General features: G+C 42.1%; 1 protein-coding gene across 6 annotated transcripts in view; it reads left to right on the top strand.

Annotated features, from left to right (window-relative positions):
* Window positions 1-27681, top strand: part of LOC119489521 (IQ motif and SEC7 domain-containing protein 1-like) — a 102274-nt gene that overhangs the window by 22423 nt on the left and 52170 nt on the right. For 5 of the 6 annotated variants that reach the window (XM_037772050.1, XM_037772045.1, XM_037772053.1 and 2 more), the window contains exon 3: window positions 7523-7627. In XM_037772050.1, the coding sequence (XP_037627978.1) occupies window positions 7523-7627 (105 nt within the window). Of the gene's footprint in view, window positions 1-7522; window positions 7628-23637; window positions 23863-27681 lie in introns of those variants that run through there. The other variant, XM_037772048.1, reaches the window with a different exon arrangement.

Below are 27681 nucleotides of genomic sequence, written 5' to 3'. Positions count from 1 at the left end.
GTTAAGATGTGGGCTGATTTAAAACTATAATGTGGATGCATCATTGCTGTGAACACAGCTAAGAAATATGGCTTGCATGTAGAGAGTAAATGGGCTTCTCTCCCCGGTAAACACACTCCTTATCGGCAGCTTCTCTCTTTAGGGACGCCTCGCTGTGGGATCCTCTTCCTCTGTAGCTGTGTATTAAGGACCCACCAGTGTCTAGACAAGTCGAGCAGAGTGTAGCGGAGCCTGTCCCGTGTTTCAGTTAAAATTTTCCAGGCCATGTCTGTTCTCTCCTTAGGTGCTTCGGCTGTCTGCGCTCCCCAGGCCGCTTTTCATTCTGCTCTAAATGTCCTATCACAAATTTGAAGCGAATCCAGTGGGCCACAGCCTGGAGATGTGTGCCAGTCTTTGTCTTTGTACCAGCGCAGCAAATGTGTTTGTGCACGCAAGAGTGAGAGATATATGCATGTGAAGTTTGTCTGCCACTCTGTAGCATCCCCATCAACGGTAGCGTACCAAAGGAAAGAAAAAAAAATCCTTGTAGAAAATAGGTTATATCAAAATTTAATACAAATATGTCTCATCAATGTTTCATATTTTTTTTGTTTTACTGGTTTTATGGAGGTTGCCTAATATTAATGACACTCAAACACTCTATGCTTTATTAAATGTTATTTGAATTATAGTTGGAGAGTGTTTACAAAACTTTGGCTCAGGTGAAATTGCTTGTGGACAAAATAGGGATTTTTTCTGAAATAATAAACAAAAGTCAGTGTTCATTCACATAAATCATGAAGTGATGTTTCAATCAATTCCACTGCCATCACTGGCATCCAGCCTTACTATGCAGCACTCAGTATCGATCATTTCAAACTGGCAACAAATATTAACTGGAAAACATGATCCAAAACAAAAAAGTCTTTGTTTACACTTTTCTTTTCACCGTTGTTGGCCGTCATGATGTGGCTGACCCCAGTACAGTGTGCAATATCATGCAGTCAAATATAATGAACTTTAACTGGTGAAATGGTTTTCCATACCTTAACAGATAATAATAATGCATATGCAGTATATTGATACCAGAAGAAGCTCCTCTTTGTTATCACATCTCGCTGTGCTGCTGCTGCTGCTGATAGATGCTGGTAGAATCTAAAAGCATAGCAGTGGAAATGAAGGACAAGGCTTCAGAGGCAAACAATCCCATCTCACCAAATTGATGCTTTGATGTGGTTGGAAACCTCCCAAATAGCAGCAGCAGCAACCCTCTGCATATCCTTCTTGGTTGTGAATTTGGCCACGGCACACAGAATCTTCCCTTCATCAATATGAAGCTGGTGTTGCCAAAACTGTCATTGTGCTAACTGTTTAATCTGAGCTTCGATCTTCACGTCGTGCACAGCTCTACCAGCACACTTTGCATCATGTGACTTGTTTGGCAGCTGCATACACGGGGTTGGATGCAAAAGCCGTGATATTTCTGAATTAAAGTGATTGCAGACTTCTGCTTAGCTTTGAGCGATAGAGTGATGGCACTGATCCTGCAAATTAGTGAAAAGCTTCAAGAGCAGCTCATCTCCTGCTGTGTCAGGTGCAGTTGGAGATACTGCAGTAATGTGGAGCTGACATCTCTATGAAGTTAGCAAGGCTGGACATGTAAATTGGACTAGATGTACAAGGTGTTTTATGTAGGACAGACGGTGATGATAAAACAGTTTATTAAATTACATGTAATTGGACAATAAGCGAGGGAATAATAAAACACTTCACAAGTGGATGAATTCATCAATAAACGGACCAAATTTCAGCAGTTAATCAAAAACACTCTATATAATTGGACAATAAAAAGGGTGTTGAATAAAAAACACAAATAAATCTGTCCAATAATTACATTAAAAAAAAGGATGTAAAAAAGAGATCTAATAAAATAGAGGTAAAACTTAAATAAATGGTGGATTAAATAAAAATAAATGTAACTACAGCTATTATAGATTCAATTCAATTCATTTTTATATGGCGTCAAATCATAACAGAAGTTATCTTGAGACGCTTTTCATATAGAGCAGGTCAAAACCGTACTCTATAATTTAGAGACCCAACAAGAGATCACCATGAGCATGCGTTGTTATGCGACAGTGGCAACAAAAAACTCCCCTTTAGATGAGAATAAAGGGCTATTTTTTTTTGTAAATCAGCGTTTTAATGAAAACTTGTCTCCCCATTCATTTTTCGATTATTATTTATATGACAATCTGGTGCTGGGACTCTGCTGATGAGCTGGGAATGCACCAAGAGCTCTCATTGCTAATCACGCCTCATATAATTTCACGTGTACCACCAACACCAGGTGGTACAGTAAGTGTTGTTACGTCTCAATGCAGATCAGCAGAGTGGCTGAAGCTGTGTTCATTAACAACATGTTAGAGCAAACAGGCTCATTGGCATTGAAGAAATACAACATTAATAACCAGATATGTGCTGCTTGTCCTACATACATGAATGGATCTTGCTCCTCCTCCAACACTGTGTTGTATAGTTAATTATTGAAGCAAAGAAAGGTCTTAATGATTTTAATCTTATGAGCGACTGAATGCGCGGTTGTGAAATATAATCACCACTTAGAGGACCAGTGTGTAGGATTTTGGGGGATCTATTGGCTGAAATAGAATACAATATTCATAACTATGTTTTCATTAGTGTATAATCACCTGAAACAAAGAATTGTGTTTTTGTTAGCTTAGAATGAACCCTTTATATCTACATAGGGAGCAGATCCTCTTCACAGAGTCCGCCCTGTTGCTCCGCCATGTTTCTACAGTAGCACAGAACGGACAAACCAAACACTGGCTCTAGAGAGAGCCTTTTGCATTTTTACGTTACCTGAAGGCCACCGTAGTTCTCTGATACGTTTGGAAAGGGAAGGGTGAGCAGAGGGGTATTCAGTTGGTTGCAATCTGCAACCACTTAGATACCACTAAATCCTACAAACTGTATCTCTAATACTTAACCACTGAATACATATCATTCAGATAGTTGTCTTAATATATGTGGTTTGAATCCCCTTCTTTTAAATTTCCACTAGTTTCAAGTGGAAATCTTAAAAAAAAAATAGTTTCAAGTGCAATTTTAAAAACTTGAAGTTTCTTTGCTTCCACACTGAAAGAGCTCCACTACACTCAGCCTCAGTGAAAACTTTCTGTATGCTGCTGGCTCTAACGCTTTCCCGAAGGATATAGTATCTAAGTGCAATTATTCAGTAGCATCTGTTTAAAGTGAAGCAGCAGCCAGTTTTTTCAAATCACCGTGACCATTGCTGGGAATTTCTCTATATCAGTCACATGATCTGTCTTGGCTCTGAGATCCCTTTTGTATCAGAGCTCAAAGCTGTTTAAAAATCACTACAACTGCCAACGCCGCACTCTGCTGACAACACACAGCAGACTTACAGTCACTTACATCTCTCACCCCGTTAATATGCCACACCATGACACAAGTGAGCCTGGCTGTTTAAAATTTTGTGTGTTACATGGCTTGGTAGGTTTCATTATCATTAATAATTGAAAAGCCACTGAACTTGGCACAGGCGCTATAAATAAATAAGCCTTGCTCCCGATGGATTGCGTTGCACTGGTTTGATAGAAGTTTTAGCCTGTGTATGTGTGACAGAGAGATTGGCCCTGTCGGTGATGAGGGGATTATTCTCATACACACTCCGTGGCTAATGAGAGAGGAATAACAACATGGCGGCGTTTAATTGGTCTGCTGTTCTGTAATCAGAATGGATGGCTTCATTCAGATGTGATTAGGACCTTGGTGAGAGAGGCAGGCGGGCGCTCAACAGCCTCAGTGACCTGCCGTTATTGGATTGTTCTCCAGTAAATGTCTAAAGATAAGACGTTCTCCCACTCCCTGGTGCACTTTTGTGCTGCGCCCATTCATAAACGCAGACTATAGCGCATGACAAAAGCCTAGTGTAGCCAGGAGTAGTCCGACACTTCATCACAACATTTGTGATGAGAGTGCAGGATGAAAGTGCTCTTGTCTACTGGTGAGCACTTTTTTTTTTGAAAGTCCATTTGTGCTCTTGTTATTTATACCTGTTTACTTGTGCCCTGTGATGGATGGCAGGCGTTTAATTGTGAGTGCCTGAGAACTGAGATTGAAATTTGAAACGTTATTGCTTGGAATGATGTTTGAACATGTTTTGTCCGAACGCATACGAAGGCCACAATAGCTTGCCAGAGAGATGCAGTATATAATGAGTGACTGGAGGTATTCTGGAGGAAAGCCTCGGCGGGGTCTGCAGCTTTTATTTCCCTGTAATTCTCCACAGAGAGTTGGGAAAACAGAGAGGCAGGGATTATAAAGCCCCCACCATGCCTCCCATTATTGTAGAGATGACAATGAAGAGAATAAAGCTTTGCTGGGCTGTTGTTGTAGAGGTCAAAACCTCTCTCAGAGTGTGTCTCCGAACAACACCAGTAAACAACGTGTTTCCAATCAATTTACACATTAATTCAGGCCTTCTTGTTGTTGCATGTGGGGAATCATTTACAAAGCAGAACGAAATGCCAAAGGAATTAACATAAATGGGAGCAAAGAGACTGCACTCTTGCAACTTCTTTTGCTTCTAACAGATGAGGGATTCGCTTAAATAGCGATGGAGCTGCAGTTTTCTATCTGCAGGCGGGGCACTTCTCTAAAACAGCACAATGTGTGGACTGAGCTGTGCTTAATTCATACAGAAACGTAACCTAAAAAAGAGCCGGCCGGTCCTCCGATGCTCTGACAGTACGTGTCAGGGCAGTTGAGCTGCTATTTGTCTGCAGGGAGGAGAGGTGACCGTGCTGTGTTTCAGGGCCGGTCTAGTGCCGTCTCTCACCGTCAGCCGGCGCTCTCCGCAGGGACCGCACGAACCTATCGTCTTCTCTCGTCTCCACCGCCATCTCTTGTTGCCATGGAGAGCGATGCTCAACTTTGATGGGTAGGACACCGAGCCTGCTCGTCTTTGTCCTTGCGCGAGTCCCTCTGCATTGTTCTGAAAACACTTTCCTCCACATGAAAGAAAGCAAAGACAAAGACGAACATGGCTTTTGAGTCTTCGAACATCTCTCCCGCGGTGGAAAAGAGCTGACATTTCTTTTTTCATGAATTGTGGGTGTTTGTGCGTCAGTCATTGCACTGACAGGTCTGAAACACCATCACAGTAACTCATGGGAGACAGGAAGAAAATTCAGACTAACTCAAGGTTCACAGTTCCCAACTCCGCCAGAGCAGAGACATTAGCATTTCTTAAATTAATAATTCAATATGCCGAAACAGCAGTAAATGGCAGGAGCCATGACACAATTAGCCATTGATAATACTCAGGACTTTTCATACAGAGCCTGAGTACAATCTGTGTTTGAATGAAGGATGCTTATATTTTTGGCTACTAATGCTTTTACAGAATACATGACTATGTTATTTGGAATATGGTTTTATTTGACTGCACAATTAGCAATTATTCCTTCAACATACAGCATGTACATGTAGTTTGCCTGAATCAAATCAGCTATGGCAATCATTACGGACTTGACGGCTTTGTGTTTTTGACCTCATCCCCTTTGACAGATGGCTAGGCTGTTGTTTTTTGACTGCATATTGAATGGCTGAGAACCGTTCCCGGCCTGTCTGAGACAAGCCGCCCAGCTCAGTGAAAAACTTAACAAACAGTAGATGAGAGAGAAAGGCCTCTGTGGAAAATGGTATCCAGTGGAAGGAGATGAGAACTGTCTGAGCAATGATCAGTAGAGGACAAAACCGCTTTAACTGCAGTACACCGAGCAGAAACTATGAATCCGCACAGACACTACAAAGAACCTACAGTACCCCGTGTGACATTTTCTCTTCTTTGATCAACCAGGTTGTCGTCTTTTCTCCCTAAATTGTGACGTGTTCACATTTCTTGAGCTAATTTTACAACTGGTCTGTTCCTTTCCATTTCTATCTTTGGTCAGAGACAAAAATAGATAAACAGGTATTTTTGGGAACAAAACATGACAAATTTTAAGTGTATGGTACTATATTAAGTGTATATTAATACAGGTATAATAAGGTAAAGGTAATAATACAAGTACATGTTAAAAATGTCTGCCATTAATACAAAAAAGTGTACTTAAATACACATGAATTACAACAGCATTCATAGCACTGTCAAGTACACATGTGTAGTACACAATATATCAGGTATACGATATGTAAGTTGTACTACTTAAGCTTTAAGTACATTAATCATAAGTGCACATGGACATATACTTAGATAACTCCAATAAAGTACAAATTAGGATACTTTTGTACAAGGATGTGAAAAAGGTCACACAAACCTAAGCTTATTAGAGAAGGAATTTTGAATTCATATTTTAAAAAGGCAATGAAACTTGAAATTTCCAAGTAGTGATGTTGTTGTTTTTTCTGATCTATATGATGTCACATAAATGCATCATCTGTAGGCCATGCAACAATGATGGATCAATAATGTACTAAGCCTGTAATAAGTTACCGGTATGCATCTCAAGCAAGGAACAACACATTCTCATCCCAACTTGTCACATACTGACGTTTTGCCAACACCCCTTGGCGTCACTCTCTAACGCACTGGGTAGCCCAGCGTGTCAAACTATGACGCTCAAATACGGTTGCAGTAAACATGCAGTTAACGTTGTGAATTCAAACAAAAACACTTGCTTATGTTTAGGGAACAAAACCACTTTGTTAGGTTTAGCAACAAACATCATGGATTGGCTTAAAAAATAAATGAATAAATTACTACTTTTGTAAAGTGAAAGTGAAACTTAACGTTGTGAACACAAAGACAAACAACACGTTGTTGGTTTCACACGGGACTAAAACAGTAGCCTCCTGGATGAAAGCCCTGTGTTTGTTAGACCAATCCACCTGTCCTATGTGTGTTTTTTTTTGCTTTTTAAACTATGTCACCACACACCCCGACCACTATCTCTGAGCATTTAATATTGACATGGATGGGTTTATATTGTAGTTACTTGAAAGCCAGGTGGGTCTCATACAGACGCCAAAGGGTGCCTTGTGCGCTGCTATCACATGTTGAGGGCATGCAAACACTGATCTGGTCTTTTAAGTGAATTATTTTAATACTTAACAAGCTCAGCTTTGGTGCACATGTGGCATTAGTCATATTGTGTGTTGTGATGTGTACTCTGGTAATACTTTGTGGTTAGTGGTTTGAAACTAGGCACTTTTCGGACCCTTTGATGCAATTTTTCCTGTAAAGACTGCACTGTTAAGAGAACAGAAATCCATATTACCAGGTTTGCTGAATGACAGAAAAATGATGCAGTACTGTTCTAAAATAGTCTGTGAAAAATGAAGTACACAGAGGTAAAGACATGAAAGTCACAAACCCCCAGTAGGAAACCTCTGAGGGGAAAATGGATAATTTTAATGCAGAGCTTGTCATGTAACATTTACAGGTTTCTTCTATGTCAACAGTCTGAGACGTGTTGTGTTTGTCCCTCTGTAGGAGACATGCCTCCCTACCTGTCGAAGTCACAGAGAATCCTGGGTGGTTGGTGTCTGCCGGCTGCAGAAGAGTCGTCCCCTGCCGTAAATGGAAGTCTTCCTTTGGGTACAGTAAGATGTTATTTTTTTATCACTATGTGCTCCATGCTTGTACCATGAGTACTACAGCATTTCCAGCACCACGGCAAAGCTTCTTGTCTTGCTCTCGCCTTGTTAATGTCTAAAAGTCATTGCAGTTCACATCGCTGCCTTGGTAATTAGCCTTTCAGTGGCAGATATATGGGTCTGGACAGCTTGAAAACTTTGCTGTGTCCTAATGTTTGAGTCTGTTGCAGCTGCTCTCCAAGCATCAGCTTTTTTATGACACAGCAGTTTCAGTGCTGCAGTGTTGTTTTTCCTGATGTGCACAATGAACTTCAGTGGCCAAATGCATTGTTGGAAGAGATCATTAGGCTTAGCCTTAATGAAATGATCCCTGCGTATATGAGCCTTCATCGCTGCTCACCCATTAGCCTGTGCTGAGCTCAGAGCTTGAGAGAGCCCTCTCTAAAAACAAGGAGAGATGAGCGCAGACAGCCGCGTCGGTGGGACAGACTTAGGGGGCTTCAAAAGGCTGGAGAGAGTTTCAAAGACGCCCCCTAGTGCTGTGTGCTTCATCATCAAACAGCAATGTGCGCCTAATCCGTAGCCCACTTTTCTGGCTCATGTGCAGCCCAAAAATAAATCCCAATGCATAGTGGGAATGTGTTTTTTATTTTCAAAGAGCAGCGTTCAGACGTTTCTGATGAGTAGGAACATCTGTGGGTTATTTTGAGACTTTGGTAACGCTGCAGAAATGAGGAATTTGCTGTTTCTCGCTGATTAATACCTCACTCATTTGTGTTCTCTCTGATGGTCCCCGTGTGATTGTTGCTCTGTAAGCAAATTGTCAAGCACAGGTGAAAGTTAATAGGTTAAATAGATCATAATAACTGTAAACAAGATGTTGGCTGTGATCGAAGGTTGAGTGTTTTCCTCTCCAGCTCAGCAGCCTTGTTTGCTTCTGTTTAGGCTCACACAAGTTGCTTTATAACTGTTTCCCAGAGGTAATCATTAAGGTATTAAGGTAGTTTCTGTTGAATATTGGTGTATATTTTGTTGGGAAAATGTATTCCTCATCTTTTGGATGTTGATGAATGTGAGTGGGCGGCAGAAAAACTGAATGCATGCTCTCAACAAGTCTGTCAAGGGTCAGAATCACACACACATACTTACACTCACAAGAAATATTCAGTGACAGGATGGACTAAAAGTTACAGCATAAATCAAACTGAAAGCAACATTTATCATAAAGTCCTTGCTCTGTTATGTTTGGCTTGTTTTTATGCAGTTTTTTCCTTTTAGCGAGACAGGAAAACAGAAAAGTGACAAAGGTCAGGGGCCAGATTTGAATCCAGGATGTTGCAGTCATGTAGTGTGCGCTGTAGATCACTGAGTCACTAGAAAACAACATTTTTCACCCAGTATCTGAAAAGAAATGTGGAAAAAAACTGTGGGGTAATCATTCTCCATTGAAGCGTCGGGGGTGTGTGAGGCTCTCAGCGAGTGATTGATCTTTGTGTATTTTCTGACTGTGCTTGTGTGGCATTAGTAAGAGGGGAGGAAGTGAAATATTAATTATTGTGCCATTTGTGAGCTGCTGTGCCGTGCCCTCCAGTATGCTGAATCACTCCACTTGTTTTAGATGTTTTGAGTGAGCATATTTGAAAAGTTTATAAGAAAACTTAGTTGTAGCATTATTCAGCAGAATAATGTTGCAAAAAAAAGGTGACTGGCTGCCCAGTTGTGTTATTTTCAGACATCTGTTGAATGTGGTCGTTGTCTAAAAGATTTAGTACAGACTTTAGAAACCGAGTTAAAGAAGATAAGGGGAATTTATGGGGCAACATTAGTGTTGAAGCAGCGTTCACAGAGAACGACTCGCACAACATGCTTAACGCCAGAGTCGGGGCGATCTCTGGGGACGACCAATCACACTCAGAGCAGGCAGAGCGGCTGCTACACTGTTATAGCAGAAACATACCCCAGAGATTCATTTGAACCGTTGTTTCATGCTGTATGTTTTTCTTTCCTTTCCTTGTTTACACTCCTCTCATATTACTCTGTACCTGTTCTTTCACGCTGTCTACCTTTTTTTTTCTCAACAAAGCAATCGTATGTGTTTCATCAGCTCTAGAGCTACACAAGCAATGTAATAGCTCAGATGTAATAGCCTATTTCCCATTCCTGAATGTGCATATTTGAGTCAATGTAGTTAGCTAATGATGTAGTCGTTGGACCGCTGGTTATGATGATTCTGCCACTTAGCCTGCTAAGATGATCAGCAAGAGGAGCGTAGAGTAAACGACAACAATAAGCCCAGAAACCGTTCAAATTGATTGTGTTCACTTCACTACCGCCAGTGTGTGCAGTAATAGCCAGCTCATCCGAATGCTTGGAGCATAAAGGGAAACTCGTCTCACCAGGTTTTTGTGATTGCAGGATTTGTTTTGTGTGAACACACGTGGTAGTTTTCTTGATGTGGTTCCGTTGGCTTTAACATTTCCACGCACTTGATTAAAGCAGCTTTCATTGATTGCAAAAGAAGAATAAGTTACATTTAGGGGCTGCAAATCATGATTATTTACAGTTAATATGTTGATTTTTTTTCAATTTAACATTTTATCTATGAAATGTAAAAAAAAAAAAAATAGTGAAAAATGTCCATCACAAGTTGTGGGAGCCACCTGTCCAAAACCCAAAGATATTACATTTTTAGCAACAAATTGTCATATTTGAGAAGCTGAAACCAGAGAATATTACTTTTATTTTTACACGGCTTTGTTCAATACTTGATTCTGATTGATCAATCATGGCGTTCTACGGTCTGTTATTTCTTTATAACAGACCGTTGCTATGGAAGCAGCTCTGATCTCGGAATCTGAAGGACCAGTTTTGTTTCAAGCGTCACGTCTGGGTCCCGCATCGACCTGTTGGGGTTTATTTCGCAACAACGACCAGCTCGCTGTAGATTATCCCTTAATTACAGTTGGCTTGATTAAACAACTGTAACAAATAAATTAATGAATTATTAGAATTGTTGCTGATTAAATATATAATCTTCTCTTGATCCACAGAGTAATTGTTTTAGCTCGTTCCATTTAATTGACCAAATTGCACATTTTCTTTAATAAATATCTCAATTATATCTCAATTTGTAGATTTTAGCCCTGGTCCAGATGATAATGGAAAAAAAATGGGAATGAAATTGAAAAAGGAACTTGGACAGCAAAATGTTTGTTAATTTGATTCCAAGATTTCACACGTGTACACACGTGTCCCAGTTAAATTAATGTAGCATGTGTGATGATGCCTCCAGCACAAAAGAATATCTGAACCTGAACAGAGGTGTTTGGCTGTGAGGTACTACAGATGAAAAATAGCCTCTTGGCTAATTCTGGCATTTTTTTGTTTTTTTTTACCATGTTTATGTATTAAATGGTACTGTCCCATTTATGAAATAAAGTAAACTACTACTATTACCCGACCTACCAGCCTACCACCTGACTGAGCAGAATAACCCACAGACATGTTCCTCAAGGTATTTAATGTCTTTCTATTCGTGACTCGCCAGCACTGCTCACTGGCACAGTCAGTCAGCGGCTGGTAATAAAACCTGAGAGCAGAGGGGGAGAAATGATGACATAATGAAATGTATGGCATAAAAGAGCTAAATGTTAAAACACTGAAAACTGATTTAATAAAAAGAAGGAAGGGTAATTACTTTAAGAGATGAATTATAAATTGGGTACTTCCAAGTTTCCATTAACTGCAAAAAGTGTCTCAACTGCCAATATATAAGTGAAAGAGGTGAAAATGGCTTCTTGATCTGCTACGCTTTATTAAACTTAATTTGAATTTAGCAGAAGTAAAGCAGCAAACTACAGAAAGCATAGTTGCACAAAAACATTTACATTCACTTTCATACTTTCAAACACATTTTCAACGAAGCAAAGCCATAATTCCTTGCGGTTCATTATATAAACCGTCAGGACAGATTTAGCTCCAGCCAGGATGATATATCAGCCAATATTAGCGCATTACAACTATATTGGTATCAATGTATTTGTCGGCCAATATGTAATAAGAATTTACAGTGCAGAAATGCCAAATTAGGTTTGAGGTGATTTAGAAACAATATCATTACATAGTTTGTTCACTAGAGAGCACTAGCAGTAGTTTTTTAAGCAAAACATCCCGCTCAGTATTTACCTTGAACGGCAGCTGGATTCTCGCGATGTCACAAGATCACTCAAGAATCATAGGATCACATCACACGTTTGTGTCCGGCAAGCCAGTGCACGGACTAATCAGTGTCAAGTGAGGAGCTACTGGCAGCTATGGGCATGGCTTATGTGTGTGTGACACGACATGGAACAAAACGACAATGGCGGCTCCTGAAGAGGTTAACGTAGATGCTGCAATAGCATCAGTTATATCAGAACTGGAGAGTATTTCTTCATTGAAAGAAGAGCAAAGAACGGCACTGAAGGCAATGTTTTCGCTCTTCTCACGACTGGCTTCAGCAAGAGTTTGATTGATAGATGCTTCGTCCAATCACCTGCCAAGTATTTTTTTGAAAGTGCCTGCACTTTTCTAAGCAGTTTCCAATGACGGCTTCTCAGATGGTTCTGTGTAACAAACCATCTGGCAGGTCAGGTTAGCTCAGTATGCGTGTTGGTCACAATCTAAGAGATCAATATCAAGATTGTAGTTTATGTTAAAAACTATTATAGGCCAATATTTGAGGCGCCACCCCATATAAAAGGCAGATGAGGTGGTTCAGCACCGGAAAACTTAAAAAAAAGGAAAGGTTGAAGAACCAGATCAATTAACAGGAGTAGTGCAAAACAGTGGCATTTATTAACAAAGAGTTTACTGAAATAAAGGGCAAAAAAGAACTGAAAAATGCAGCCTCACAGTGAGCTGCCAACTCGTTTTCCCCTCCCCGTACTCCAGTGAATGGGATTTTACCTTTATCTATCTTCTCAGCTTCACCTAACTGGAACCTTCCACCTGCCCAGGTACGTAGGGTGAGCTAAACCGAGCAAGCATCCAAATTCACACAGTCATTCACTGCAGAGCTATCTTACCTTTCTTACATATTAAGTATCCAGCCCGTCCCTGCTAGGAGGACATAATGAGGCAAACCTGTTTGCACTGTCCTTGACTGAGCTGCTGATGTACCGCAACATCCCAGGTAGAACAACAAGAAATCCTATGAACCCATAACACAAACAAACTAAACAAGCTTGTGTCATTTATACACTAATCTATCAAATAAACCAAAACTGACTGAATTGACTGAAATGAATTCATTAAGCAGACAGAAAACAATGTTAATTTTGGGGAACAGGGCTTTGAGAAAAGGCAGGAAGGCAACCTTTAACACCGATCTAAATATCAATATAAGTATTAGCCATTAAACACGAAAGTATCACTATATGGGGCTATAAAAACCATTAGTTGTTTCAGCTCTAAAACATTACTACAAAATAAAAAAGTAAAACCTACAAAGATGGGCAGGATCGTAATCCTGATTTCAGGTCGCAGAGGCTCCGGATGGGTTTGCTGTGAGCTTTAGAGCAACCCTCTTCTTTTGGGGCTGTATGTCCCACATACTAAACATAATGTCAACATTACAATCGGTTATACAGTCTGTGAAGTTCCTGTTGTATTCCACCCTTTCAGTCACCAATATTTCCCCATCTTCTCTTCTGTAATGATCTATATGTTCTCCCATACTGTTGCCTAGGGGTCCATTATGAAAGGAAAACCATTATGAAAAATATTGCCCATTGTGGCCACTGTAATGTACTCTCTCCCCCCTGTATTGTTTCCCCATGATTGTTGTGTGTCGAGTGCTCTGCAGCCGTGCGAGGTGAAAGCAGGAAGTGTGTTTATGTGAGGTTGAGAAGTGGAGCAGTCCGCCGGACCAATAGGGATGCAGGATTTCAGCTTATTGTGAGACAGGATAATTGCTCTGTACGGTTTACTGAGGGGGGAGAAGAATCTGAATTTATCTGAAGGCATGTGGCTGCAACTTGAAAGGAAATGGCACAAAAGCAGCATGTTTATATATTATATGAGCAGATCTGACGTAGGAATATAGATGACCCATCAATAGAGGGAACTTCTTCTGTGGCAGTTTCTCAATACCATGAAGAAGAAGAAGAAGAAGCATGTTTTAACTGATTGCCTGTACAGTCTGTATAGCTGCTGTATTCACTGCCTGCAGCTGCCTTCTAGTTCAGTCCTGTCCATTGAGCTAAGACCTCTCTGCACCCATCAAGCCCAGCTCAAGGCTGAATGAAGGCTTTTAAATACCCGAGATTCTCCCCTATTTATTTTTCCTCACTTCACGCCTCTCTTTTTTCCTCTCCAAAATATTCAGTTTTTTCTTCCACTCAACCAAAAAACATCTGCTTCTCTGTATACTTTCACTCTCTCTGACTCTGTCTGTCTGTGTCTACAGTATCTCGTTCCTCATTTCAGGAAACATACCTGATGAATGGATACAGACAGGGGGGGTTTACAGAGGTAAACAAAAGGCTAGGCAGCCTTGGTGAGGTGTAAATCCCCATCTCTTAAAGCTCCCATGGTATTACCAAATAGTCGTAAAGCTGCTAATGCACTGCTTCTGCTGGTCTGGGTTCTGATTTGGCGTCTGAACATTAGCACAGATCTGAACCAGGAGCTCCATTTCATGTATCAATAATTCAGATGCTTTATGATATTCATTATGGTGGGGAATGACTATTTCAGAGCCCAACCTGTGATTATCTCCAGGGCCTCTAATAACACCTCTGCAGAGGCCTATTGATTCCTGGGAGCTGCCTTCATGTGATCACAGACCCCCAGCCTGCTACCTTGTGTGTTGTTTGCTCACGGTTGGTGACAGGAAGGCAGATCACGAGGCTGTGCTCTAGCCGCAGGGGTGAATATGGTGGACAGGCGACACACGTGCAGTAGAAATGGAGAAGTATTACCATACACAATGTAGGTTCATGAACCCTGCATCGTATGTGCTATTGCGTCGGTCCCTCTCGCTCTGTAAGGCCTTGACAATATCCGAGGTCATTTGGAAAAAGGGCTTCACGACACAGTAAACATTTATTGTATGTGTGGCAGCAAACAGTCCTTGGGAAATGAAGGAACAGTTGTCGTGTGCAAAGAGTTAGTGTCTGTTTTATAATAAGCCGCAATGAAAGTGCCTTCCGCCTCCCATAAAGTTCAGCCAGTTGTACGAATTCTTTCTTTATTGGCCCTTTTTTATTTACTGCTGTTAGTATTGTAAAGTTTTTGATTTCACCAGATGGGAAATCACAACTGCACAATGATTTAATAGGCCTATGAAACAGAGAGCCCACTTCCATAATGTGTTTGAACTCTCGGGAAACGCTCTCGGTTCGTCTTTTGAAGTTCGCAGCTTCTGTTTCGTCATCACATTCTCTTAAGAGTTAATTACAGGCGCCGTGCTGCGCTGTGAAGCCGGATCACTGGAAACACACAGTTCTGATTCTGGAGTGCACGCGGAGCCATGTGGCTTATGATAAGTTGCTTTGACTCTAAAGTAACGGAGGAGGATGTGAGGGCTCTGTGTGCCATGTGCCTTTCACTTCAGTCAGCTCTGCTGCTGATCCGTTTGGCCCGAGGGATGAATGCATGAATGTGTGTATTTGCACGTGTGACTGTTTGAGTCCCCGTGTTGTTTAAAGACTGTAGATAGATTTAAATTTATGCTGCACCAAAACGTTGTTGATAATCTAGATATTAAGTCCATAACTTTCAACAACTGCAAAATGTTTCTTTACAGATATTAAAACATTCATTCAACAATTCATTCTTTTTCCAGTAAACTTTACTTAAATTTGGTGAAATTTGTATCGTCACAATAGCTGAAAATGTTTTATTCAGAGTGGCTATAATTGAAAAATGTAGTGCTGAAACGATTCATGGATTAATCAGTTAGTTAAATGACAATTAATTGCCAGAAATTGTGATAATCAATCCATCGTTACAGTAATCTATGAAGCAAAAACAAGGGATGCACCGATCCAACTTTTTCAGTCCCGATAGCGATACCTGGGCTTTGGTTATCGGCCGATACCGAGTACTGATCCGATACCAGTGTTTAATTAATACGCTGTTTGCCACACTGAGTGGAAGTGACTGGGATCATTCTCTTATGTGTAAGGAAACATCAGCCTTGACTTAAACATTACTTACCTAACTGGGTAAAACAAAATATAACAAATAAATACACAGATATAAATTTGGTGAATTGTTATTTTATTATTACAAGAAAGCAAGCAAGCGTGAAATACCGCCAAACAGCTGACATGTTTGTTGTCAGCTCCCTCAGCTATGTGGTCTACCGGCGTGCTCGTAATCAGACGTAAGCATAGAATAAATCGAATAGATCGGCCCGATTGTCACGATTTGCCAGCTATTTCAGTCAGTATCGGCCCAATATCAGATAACAGCATTGGATCAGTGCATCCCTAACAAAAACACCAAATATTTGCGCTTCCATCTTCTCAAATGTGACAATTTACTGCTTTTCTCTATTTTATGTCTGTGTAAACTGAATATATTTGTGTTTAGGAAACATAAATGAGTATTTAAAAAAAGTTCTGGGAAACTTTGATGTGCAGAACAAAAAAAAAAAGTTTAATTGTATTGATGATAATAATTATTTGTTGCAAGCTTTCACACAAGAGTTCATCAAATAACAAACTTGAGTACACATTAGCTGTAAAAGAGAATATACTGGACACTCATTTTCTGCATGTATACCTATGTGGGAAAAAATGCATGTGATGATAAGTTCTGATCATGTGACATGTGTTCAAGGTCTGTTTGTATGACGACTTGTGAAGACGTTTCCCGACGTTGTTGTTTTCCTTAGATAGTTCTCTGTTCAGTTTGTTCTGTTCTTTTTCAAAGGAGAGAGCTGTGAATCAATGTGGAAGCACAAGATTACCTTGACTCGGTATTAAGCCATAATAACCAAGATGTCCTCTGACACACTATTATCATCGTAACGAACACACATCCTGCTAGCGGCTCTAACCTTAAAACCCTTGAATCACACATCAGCCTGCAGACCCTCTCAGTAATTGCCCGTGACATTATCCATGATATGGTCATGACTGAAGACGTACCACACTTGTGAAATATTAATTACTTTTTTTTCAGCAGATGGAAAAAAATAATAGTCTTGGCAATCTGTATGCATGAAAAAGCAGCTTAATTATGACAATGTGTATTTTTTATTATAAATCAGAAAGGCGGAAGTTTGTGTTTCGGTCAAGGTTGAAGAAGCGCACTGTGCCTGGAGTAAAAGCATCTCCTCAGCAGTAATGAAAAGACACCCACCTGTCTAGCGACATAGCACAGGTGGTACATTTCAAGAGATAGTCATGTGTGACATCATTATGATTTTGAAAGCCTTTAGGTGATACAAGCGCAACCGGTGCACCTCGAGCCCAGTGACAACATGCCGGTTGTTTTTCTCAACCGATGCTTTTGCTTTCACTCTATCACCCGTTTCCACTTTCCCTGCTAAATTAGATGTAGTGAGAGATTAGTGATACTGTGCGAGTCTCTCACATAGCTTATCTTTTCATCAGCTCCACGCCACAGTAATATCAGGCAAAGGGGGCCTCCGTGCGCTTCAGATCTATCTCCCGCTTTGATGGGAGGCATTTGCAATTCCATAGCTCTGTATCGCCGCTCAGATCGAGCAGAGGGAGGGCTCGCATCAGGGATGAGGTGAGGGAGCAAAGACGAGCACACTTCTCCCCAGGAAATAAGACTGGAGCGCGTGATCGCTTGTGCTCAGCTGCTTTTTCAGCTCTTCTACTCAAGAAGAGGGATTTGCCTGTGTAGATCCAACGAGATATTAACAAGATGCTGCCACTGCTGAATCGTGTGGGGGGTTTAAGTGCAGACGATAGAGGGATTAGATTGATACAATACATGTTTTTGCCTTCATGGGTGCATAATAAAGCATAAATAAGACAGGAATAAGCAGCACAACCTGATCAAGGAACTCTCCACTAGTTTTTCATTATGCCTTTGTACGTGTGATATTGCATATTGATGGCATAATAATAAATACTAAATCCCCTTCTATATTGGCCTTTGACTTAAAGGATCAGTGTGTAACAATTAGGGGGATCTATTGGCAGAAATGGAATATAATAATAATAACTATGTTTTCTTTGGTGTATAAGTGTGTATAAGTTATGTGTTTTCGTTACCTTAGAATGAGCCCTTCATATCAATATAGGGAGCGGGTCCTCTTCACGGAGCCCTCAATGTTGCTCCGCCATGTTTCTACAGTAGCCCAGAACGGACAAACCAAAAATTGTTAACTTTTCCTGCTTGGGCCGGAGCCGATAACGTTACTCCTGTCGTCGCCGCTCTCTCTCTTTTGCTTCACAACTCACTTCCCATGTACACACACACACACATTCTACATACTCTACTCTTACAACAACTGGCTCTAGAGAATGTTTATTCACGTTTTCACGTCGGTCACCCTAGTTCTTCTACACACTTGGCACACGGGAGAAGCTTTAGTTGGTTTCAATCTGCAACCTCACCACTAGATACCGCCAGATCTACAAACTGCTCCCTTAAGATTCACTCGCAATATATTGGAAAATACACATTTTTCTACTAGGGACCATTATTCAATTCATTGTACATGAGTCACGGGGCATTTTGCACAATGAGTACTTTTACTTTAAGTATATTTTGCTGATGATACTTCTCTATTTTTACTTAAATAAGATTTAAATTACTTTTACTTGTAATGGAGTATTTTTAGATCAACACCCACGCAGATGTTTTCAGTTCTTCTGGCTGTTTAGACCTCTGCTCAGATTGAAGGTAGGCTGATGCTTTGGTCGGAATCTATTAGTCACAAATCTTCATCTAAGAATGAGAAAGGTGTAATTTGTCCCGCCCTCACAGGTGCAACGGAGCTAACAGGAGACTCAATGAGATTGTCACTCAATTAGTTTATACACGTCCACACAGTCCTGAGAAGAGGTCTAATCAGCAGATTAACTGAAAGCACCTGTGTGGGTGTTCAGAGGCTTTAACTAAAAGATCTGAGTACTTGTTCCACCACTGGAAATATCAGGTGTGTGTGTGCGGAGTGCTAGAGCTGCTACAGCTTCGCATCAGTATTACTGACGGTGGCAGCGAAGAGCCTCAGCAGAAGCCTGAGGGGTCAAGAAACGACTCTTGTCTGTACTTCACAGTTAGGAACAGAGAGACAGCTCTTTGTTTGGCCTGCTATGAAAAGCTCGTCTGTCTTCTGCCTCTGATGTTCTCGGGCTTGAGGCCAAGTCAGTGACAGAAGGAGCCTTTGCACAGCGCTGTGCCCTCTGCCAGAGAGCCACAGAGAGGCTGAGCTGCGTTGTGACATGGAAAAAACTGCAGGGGAAAACTAAGCTTCTCATCTCTAGCGTAGGGTGGTAGAGGTCACTGTCTCTGGGGAGTTCAGTTTTTCCAGCTGATGAAACTAATTGGTGGTTAGGAAAAATGCTTTTGTGGAACGAACATTTTTAGTTACGCAAAACTGAACATAATGCTGAAATAACTGTACTGTAGGTAACATGGGCTGTGATGTTGTTCATATAACTTGTTGTGATTAAGCACGTAAACAGTACATATTCACATTAATTCCTGGGATTTAGTGCACTGTCATCTTCCGTCTTACTTAAAAATACTTTGTTGGATCCACATGTTTGATTAATGCTGCGAAATGAAGCATTCAACATGTGCTTTTACTCACTGTGTCTGTCATGTGGCCTAACAATGAAGCTGAAGGAAATGTTTTCCCAACATTAGTAATGTAATAATGGCATTGATCACATCAGGCGGTCGTTGTTCATGCAGAGGAGGTGATGCACTGCCATCGTGTGGTGTGCAGCTCTTACTGCTGCTGTGAACGTCTGCTTTCTCTCTCTTGACTCACTCTTTCTCTCCCTCTGATGTGTTTGAAGTGGGCTGAAGTCTCATGAGAGGAGACGGGACCCCTGCAGAGCGGCTCAGCTGAGGACAAAATAATGCTTCCTACCGTTACTGTTGTTCCTACATATTGTGCAGACACATACAAACCGCCGCACAGTGAACATACAGTTCGTCTTGTTAAAGATTTATAAGATCCAAAGGAGCTAGTCACCCTAAAAAGAGGAGAAACCAGAATGCACTTTGATGGGAACAGAGTGCTGCATCAGTTTTGAGAAGTTCAAGTGTACAGAACAGAGCGTTTTGTGACCTCCAGCAGTTGTACATCTCGGTTATTTGTCTTTATATCAGCGAAGGCAACTCAGCAGAGACTGACAGCCAATTCAGCTAGAAAAAAAGCTATGTCAGGAAATCCTTTGATTTTCAATTCCACCTGAGCAACTCTTGTTTTTTTTTTTGTCTCCTCGTATTTACAATGACAAATTTATACAGCAACAACTAAAAATTTGGAAAACAATGTTTAGTGTAAGATAGCGCTGCATCTAATTATTATTTTCATCATTAATCAATTTACCGATTTATTATTCTATGAACCGATTAGTTGTCTAGTCTGTAAGACATCATGGCAGAAAAAATGTGAGTGCAAGAATGCCAATCCTCAAATGCCTTTTATTGTGATACCAACGATCCAAAACCAAAAGATAATCAATTTACTGTGATAGAAAACAGTGAATATTCACATTTAAGAAACTGGAACCAAGGATTTTTTTTCTCTTTTTGCTGAGAAAAATACTTAAACGATTAATCATTGCTGACTAATCTGTTATTGATCGAATAATAGCTTCAGCTCTAGTGCAAGAATGTGAGTGAATCTCCAGCTCCAGCTGTGTCCTTGATGTTGTTTCTCAGCTGTTTAAAAAACAAAATGATCACTCCTCCTCCTCCAGTGACTGCTGGCACTCTGACTGTGCTTTCTCCACTATGCTATCAGACTGGTTTCCTTACATTTAGTGAATGTGAGCACACTGTGTATTAAGTCTTCCAGTTGGCTCCTTCTTCAAGAGGACAGACACGAGGCAATTAGGTTGGAACTCATCAGCATGCATTTTCTGTAACACTAAAAGCCATCTACGGCGCATGCTCATGTGTATTCTTTGTGTGTGCATCACAATGTATACCTGCATCTGGCTTTGTGTGAGGCTGGAAAGCCCTTGGCACACAGTTCTGCACAGCTATAATCCACCAGACCGCATTGTACACCAAGGCCAGCTGGATTAAAAGGGGCCATATGGTGACAGAGGAGAGTGGGGAGGTTGGCGCAAGAAGGCCAACGTATGCAATATTTTTACATCTTTAAGGGCCACATAGCAACATGTCGTGATGTTAGCAGGACCACGCGAGGCCAAAAAATTAAAACGGCATTTTGAGACATTCATTTTAGCAGTTATCATTTTGTGTCTGGAGGCAGCGAATTTGAGTTAATTTGACTGTAATTGATTGACATCTTCCTGAGTCTTCTGTTAGCTTTGTTGCACCTGCTAGGACGGGACAAATTTTTACCTTTCATCATTCCTATTGGTAGATGGGGATTTGTGACCGAATAAAATTCTCATCGTAGCTCCGCCAACCTTCAACCCGAGGCAAGGTCTAATCAGACAGAAGAGCTGAAAACACCTGTGTGGGTGTTCAGAGGCTTTAAAGTCTGCACTGTTGTGTTGAGAAGTGTATTGCTGAAACAGTGAATTTAAGGTTATCTGTCAATTTGAAAGAGCATCTTGCTCAGCTCTCTGCTCCTCTGTGTTTGTGTTTGTGTGTGTGTGTGTGTCTGGACTACTAACACTCTCCTCGGGGTTTGCAGATACACAGAATGGAGCTCACCGTTGGCCATGTTAGAGCCCCTCCCCCTACAACCTTTTGCCATGCGTGCGTGCACACACAAACACACACACACACACACACACACACACACACGCAGTGAACAGAGCACACAAATTGGTCAACTGTCAGCCTGTAGGTTAAATTACATGCCAAGCTTCTGGAGAATTGTGCTTGAATTTTCCCAGAACACCTCACTGATTACCTGTCTCTGTGCTCTATAGGTGACATTACATAAGTGCTGCCAAGGAATGAGGAGGTAACTGGTCTTAAGTCTGCTAGTTAGAGGCTGCAATTTGTCGTACGTCAAACAATCGTTGAATAGAAAGGTCAATTGTGTTAACCTCAGGGCTTAAAACCTCAAGTTTGTCCTTTAGAAGAAAGGTATTGGGGTTGACTATGAATATGAACGAGCTCAATAGAGTAAATGCAAATCTCCATATTATGAGATTACGATATATTGTGTGTAAAGTGGATATCATGGCCTGAGTGTGGCACAAAAGGAAAGCTCATCGAGTAAATGAAAAGGGTTTGTCCTCTGAAGACACCAAATACGTTGCTCATCTGGAGAGCATAAGCACACAGTACATTTCATGGCAGTCTTGCTCTAGATATGAGAAATTGTACAATGTTATTATACAGGGTTTCCAGTCTGCACTCACAGGTACACGCAAACAGGCACACGTACGGTCACGCACACACAAGTACAAGCCTCACACACACTGTGACAAGTACATGTCAGAGCTGGAGAGATCAGCACTTGTGCTTGATAATTACAAACTACACAGCCAGTGTAATTGCAGTGAGATGACGTACATATACAATTAGCCACTACACAAGTTCATTAAGAAAAAGACAAAGGTCTGACAGCGCTAGTCACCTTGGCGTTTACACTCGATACATCGAACAGCGCTGCTGTGTGCCATCGAGTCTGCCCGGAGTGAAACGCATCCTCCCCTGGAGACTGTAAGCCATCAGCCCAGGGTTTCTGTCTCTAGCCCACTGCGTGTGTATGTGTGTGTGTGTGTGTGTGTGTGTGTGTGTGTGTGTGTGTGGCTTTATAAAGTCCTGATGAGAGCTTGTCTCCATAGACACTCTCCTGCCTACCTACCATCCTGCTTTGCATGCTGTTACCTGGTGAAGGTGTCAACAACGGTACCATCTATTTCCTAATAGGGACACAGTACAGTACAGTACAGTACATTGTGTACACTTTCTTTTTATTTTGAAGACAAAACTTCAAACTTCAATTTTCCCCCTGAATTAAGATTGAATCTTCAGTAATGTTGCCGTATCTCTGCTTCATATTTCACACTTCCTTTCTGGTTTTGGCATGACTTGTACATGATGCAACGTCTGTGCAAGCCACATATCTTCTAACTTCTGGCAAGTCCAGAACTGTAGAAACACAGTCTGTAACTCCTTGTTATCAGATGACTTGTTTTCCTTCTGATTATGTCATGTGTTTGCTTCCGTTGTCTCATCTCTGTCTTAGTTCTGCAGTGTTTCTTTCCTCTGCAGACATAATTAACCAGAGATATGCAGCATCTTTACCTGTTTGCACCATCCCTCATTGGACTGGAAAGCCTCATCCCTCATTGGGCTGTAAAGCCTCATCTGTTTTGAAAGACACTACAGAGAAAAGTGCATTGATTTCAGAAGAGAGAAGGGTGGAGAGGGAGGGGGGGGGGTTGAGTATGTGAGAAGAAGAGAAATGGGAAGAGAGAGAGAGGGAGTGAAAACAAAATGGGAGGGAGGGGAGAGAAGGCATGATAATGAGCCCTACCTCTGACACATCCTCCTGTTTCTATGGAGACCAAGGAGCCAATCGTGTGGCCCTGCTGAGGACTGTACTACTGAGGAGAGATGGAGGGTGGAGAGAGGCGTATGCAGATGCTCCTCCGTGTTTAGGAGAAGCAGTGTAATCTCGCAGTAGCTCTCCTGCAGGTTGTGTCCTCTTGCTTTTTATGTAACCTCCCCAAACACCGGCACCAGTAAAGAATCAACCACCATGCTTTAAAACAGAGGCTTGTCATCAGTGCAGCTCCTCTAGCTTCTTGGCTCTACGACCCCCCCGCCCCCAACCCTTCTCCTCCTCCTCCTCCATCACCATCCACCCCCCTCCCCACCAGCCGCCAGCCTCTTGGACGCTCCTCGTTACATCACACACACTGCTCCTTGGCTGCCTGTGTTTGTGACTGGGAGGGAGAGGGAGAGTGAGTGAGCCCTGTGTGCGCACGCCGTCTCAGTCACGCAGTCCCATTGACCAGCACACAGGATGGACAAACCAAGCGTGTGGCGCGCCGTGGTGAGCAGCACGGACCCCAGGCGAACGCGAGACCCGGGGTCCCACCCGAGCAGACCGGGCTCTGCCATGGGTTACCGCCTCTACGACATGTGAGTAGCGTGTTTCTGTATGAATGCTGTCGGGGTAGGACGGCACAGGAGGGCTCGCCTTGCTGGGGCGGCACTGGTTGTAGCTCCCATTCATGGAGACAGCAGTGGAGTGGGTGGTGGTGGTGGTGGAGGAAAGCACGGCGTCTTCCTCTCCAGTGTCTATGCTGAGTCACCTATGGCATCCAGACCTTGCTCCGTCCTCTCATGTTCCCTTCCTGTGCTCCTAGTAAACAACATCTCTCGCCAGAGGAGGGGCGGCGAGGTGGAACAGACGCTTGTTTTCTGTGAAAAATGTCACCTTGATGAATTACCGCCATGTGTCTTCATACAAAGTGATGAGTGTTGTTTTGTATTTGCCCACCATTGTGACTGAAATCACAACAGAGTCATGTGAGTGATGGTTTTAGAGCCTCTGGCGGCTGAGAAAAATGACTCATTTCTGGATGATGCTGTGACAGCTCTCACTGGGCACATGAGTTCCTCGCAGCTTCTGCCGTATAGTTGTGGGTGTGAGTGTGTTCTCTTGTGTGATTGGTACGATGTGTATGTGTGGCGTTGCTAGTGTGTGTGTGTGTGTGTGTGTGTGTGTGTGTGTGAAATGCGGCTGAGTCTGAGCTGTTATTTTCGGGACGGTGATGAGTCCTACAGTCTGTGTGGAAAGCTCCCGTCTCTGCTTCAGTAAATCATGTGTCAGATCTGCCGTGATGAAAGGTTGGACGGAATTAGATTTGCGTTATGTTAGGGTTGTATTTTTGGTACGGTGCTGCACAAGAATTTTCTGCACAGAATCTACCCCTTGCCTAGTACGCGACACCTTCAGTATTTAGCTGAATAAGCACTCTGTTACCTTATATCTCTGCAGAGGCACATTTGAGTTTGTTTTCTTCACTGTAGTGTGTGTAGTCTGCATCATTTTCACAACCCTGTAAGTGTAACCATGTACATGAATTTTCCACACATGTACTTAACAGCTGGTGCATAGCGCCGAACTGAATTACCCTGTCATGTCATGATATAATGCCATACATGGGGATCAGTCATCCTAATGAATATGAGACCTTCACGGGTCTCCACGGAGTCCTTCACGGGCAATCTGCTCCTGCCATCCACCGGCTTGAATCTCTGTCTTGTCTCCATGTGTACAGCACACATGAATGCATGAATGCATGAATGCATTCCTCAGATTCTCAAGTTCCTTTAGTGTTCCAGTAATTATAATTTTATGACATGCTTCATTCCGTTTTTTCTTGTTGCATAATAAGCAATTGGACATATTGGTCCGACTTCTTTTCTCCCTGTTTCCTCCTCCAGCTTTAGTCCAGCGAGAGCTTTAAACACAGGAAGTCACATGACCAGGCCGAGAGGCAGAGCTCAGTGCAAATCAGTGCAAGTGTGGTGCAAATCGATGACTTTGTGAAACAGTCGCTGTTGTTGTTGTTGTAGGGGGACAGAGGACATGTGCCGCCGATTGACACTAATATGTTGTCTTGACTGTCTGTCAAACAGACTGAGGCTCTCAGTGCCTCCTCCTTTAATGAGGAGCTGGAGCGGGATGAGTGTGTTCTGTTGTAAATGTCATTTCATCATCGCTGGCAGCCCAAGTCCCTCTGGAATACTAATGCTGTGTTTGTACAATACTGGAAGGCCAAGAGAAGGATAACCTGGACTTGGCCAAAGGCTTTCTTGGCCTTTAAGGATACTACACTTCACTACTCTGAGGGCCTCAAGGGATGCGGAGGTCGCCTTGGGCAGAACACTCTAAAATACGACAAGACGTGTTTGTTCAGTTTAGCACAGTGGAACAAATGTGTGTGCCCTGAAAATGCAAGCATACTAAGAAAAAAAACGACAATAAGTAATCAAACCAGGTCTGTTAATGTGCTGCCATGTGTTAAGCAGGGAGAGATACCGTATACCAATATGTTGACACTGCACATACTGTGTCTTCTGAAATAATGATCAAACCATAACGGTATTGCTAAATCCACAGCCCTTGAGTTGGTTTTCCTCCGAGTGGTTATGACATGGATCGGTCCAGTAGATACTCTGCACCAGTGTTGGTGCCCTAACTTCGTTGTTCAGCAGTTGTTAACATGGCTCGTGCACGTAAAAGGGGATAATCGCTTTCTACTAATATGCAAATTTTTGTAATTCCAGATCATGAAAGATATGTATTGGAGTTGAGATGTGCACGTCTTTTTTTCCGTGACATTACCATCCAGGAGGTTTGATCTTTGAGCGTGGATTCTTTTCTGGGATTCATATTCACCTCGCTGTACTCTGAATATATAACATTGCACGGACAAGGTGGCTAATAAACATCAATGGGCTTTGCCCTTCATTGAGATAATGTCATGTGTTCTCAGAGGGCATTCATGCCATAAAGCCGTTACAGCGGCAGGAATGCCCATTTCCCATTATTGGCTGAGAGATTCTTAATGCAATGCCTCTGCTCAAGTGACGCCAGCGCTGATTAAAAAGAGAGTGCGTCACCACCGGAGCTGTAAGGCACTGACAACACATTCCTTCACTTTGAGCCCGAGCCTTTGACAGCGCAGTGTGCTCGGTTTGCAGACTAAGACAACTGCCGGCATTGCTCTGATTATGCCTCCACCGGAGACTGTAACTGTAGGGTGCATGCTGCTATTGCATGAGACAACAACAACAACTGCAATACAGTGTATCGCATTGCCAGCACATGGGTTGGCACAGAGCATGCTGTCAGTTCATATAGCATCAGTGGATGGGGGCACGACGTTACAGAGCTGGCAGTGAGTCACTAGTTAAAACAGGGATACATGTTGTATGTGCAAGGCCTGTCTGCATAATAACCCTTTGATTTTCCACTTGTCTGATAGCTACTGTCATCTGTGAAGTGGATGTGATTATAGTCATTAAAGCAGTCATTATACCAAGGACTGTATAGCTTATTTATTGATCTCTTAAAGGACCAGTGTGTAACATTTAGGGGGATCTATTGGCAGAAATGGAATATAGTAGTAATAAGTAAGTTTTCTTTAGTGTATAATCACCTGAAAATAAGAATTGTGTTTTCGTTACCTTAAAATGAGCCGTTTATATCTACATAGGGAGCGGGTCGTCTTCACGGAGCCGGCCACCATGTTTCTATAGTAGCCCAGAACGATGACAGTACTCACTCCAGAGTTAATCCCCGTCTCAGCCGCCGAGAAACAAGACCTCGGGAAACCTCTGTTGGTCCTGAGGAGCATTTATTTCTGCACCAACTTCAACTTCCACTGTACATTCACTTGATATTCTCAGAGCTAAACTAACTCACTTGTTTTCTTAAAAAGATCACACACATTCGTCACCACTCTCTCTCTCTCTCTCTCTTGCTTCACCATTCACTTCGCACTTACACACACACGCTACACACTCTGCTATTCTCCAAATGACCTACGCTACTCTTAAAACAGCTCTAGAAGGGGGCCATTCGCTTATTGAAGTCGGCCATCGTAGTTCTCACACACTTGGCACACGGGAGAGGTTGCAGACTGCAATCTCACCGCTAGATGTCGCCAGATGTTACACACTGTACCTTTTAATAGTTTTGACAGATAACAGGACTTTCACACCTTAAGATTTTGTCTTATGCTCCATCAATAATGTTCTGACAGAACCGATTAGAATAGGCGCAATAATAGTCTAACGCGGTAGAGCATGGTGGATCATGCAGAGATGAGAATGGATCATAGGGTCAAGAATCACCTCATGGAGGTGTTTTGACAACACGGAGATAAAGAGAGCTCCACTAGATCCGTCTGCCAAGTCAAACAACCTACTGTACCATTTTCTCCA

This window comes from Sebastes umbrosus, chromosome 6, assembly GCF_015220745.1.
Source record: "Sebastes umbrosus isolate fSebUmb1 chromosome 6, fSebUmb1.pri, whole genome shotgun sequence".
Classification (NCBI taxonomy): domain Eukaryota; kingdom Metazoa; phylum Chordata; class Actinopteri; order Perciformes; family Sebastidae; genus Sebastes; species Sebastes umbrosus.
This window is presented reverse-complemented; position numbering and strand designations above follow the sequence as displayed.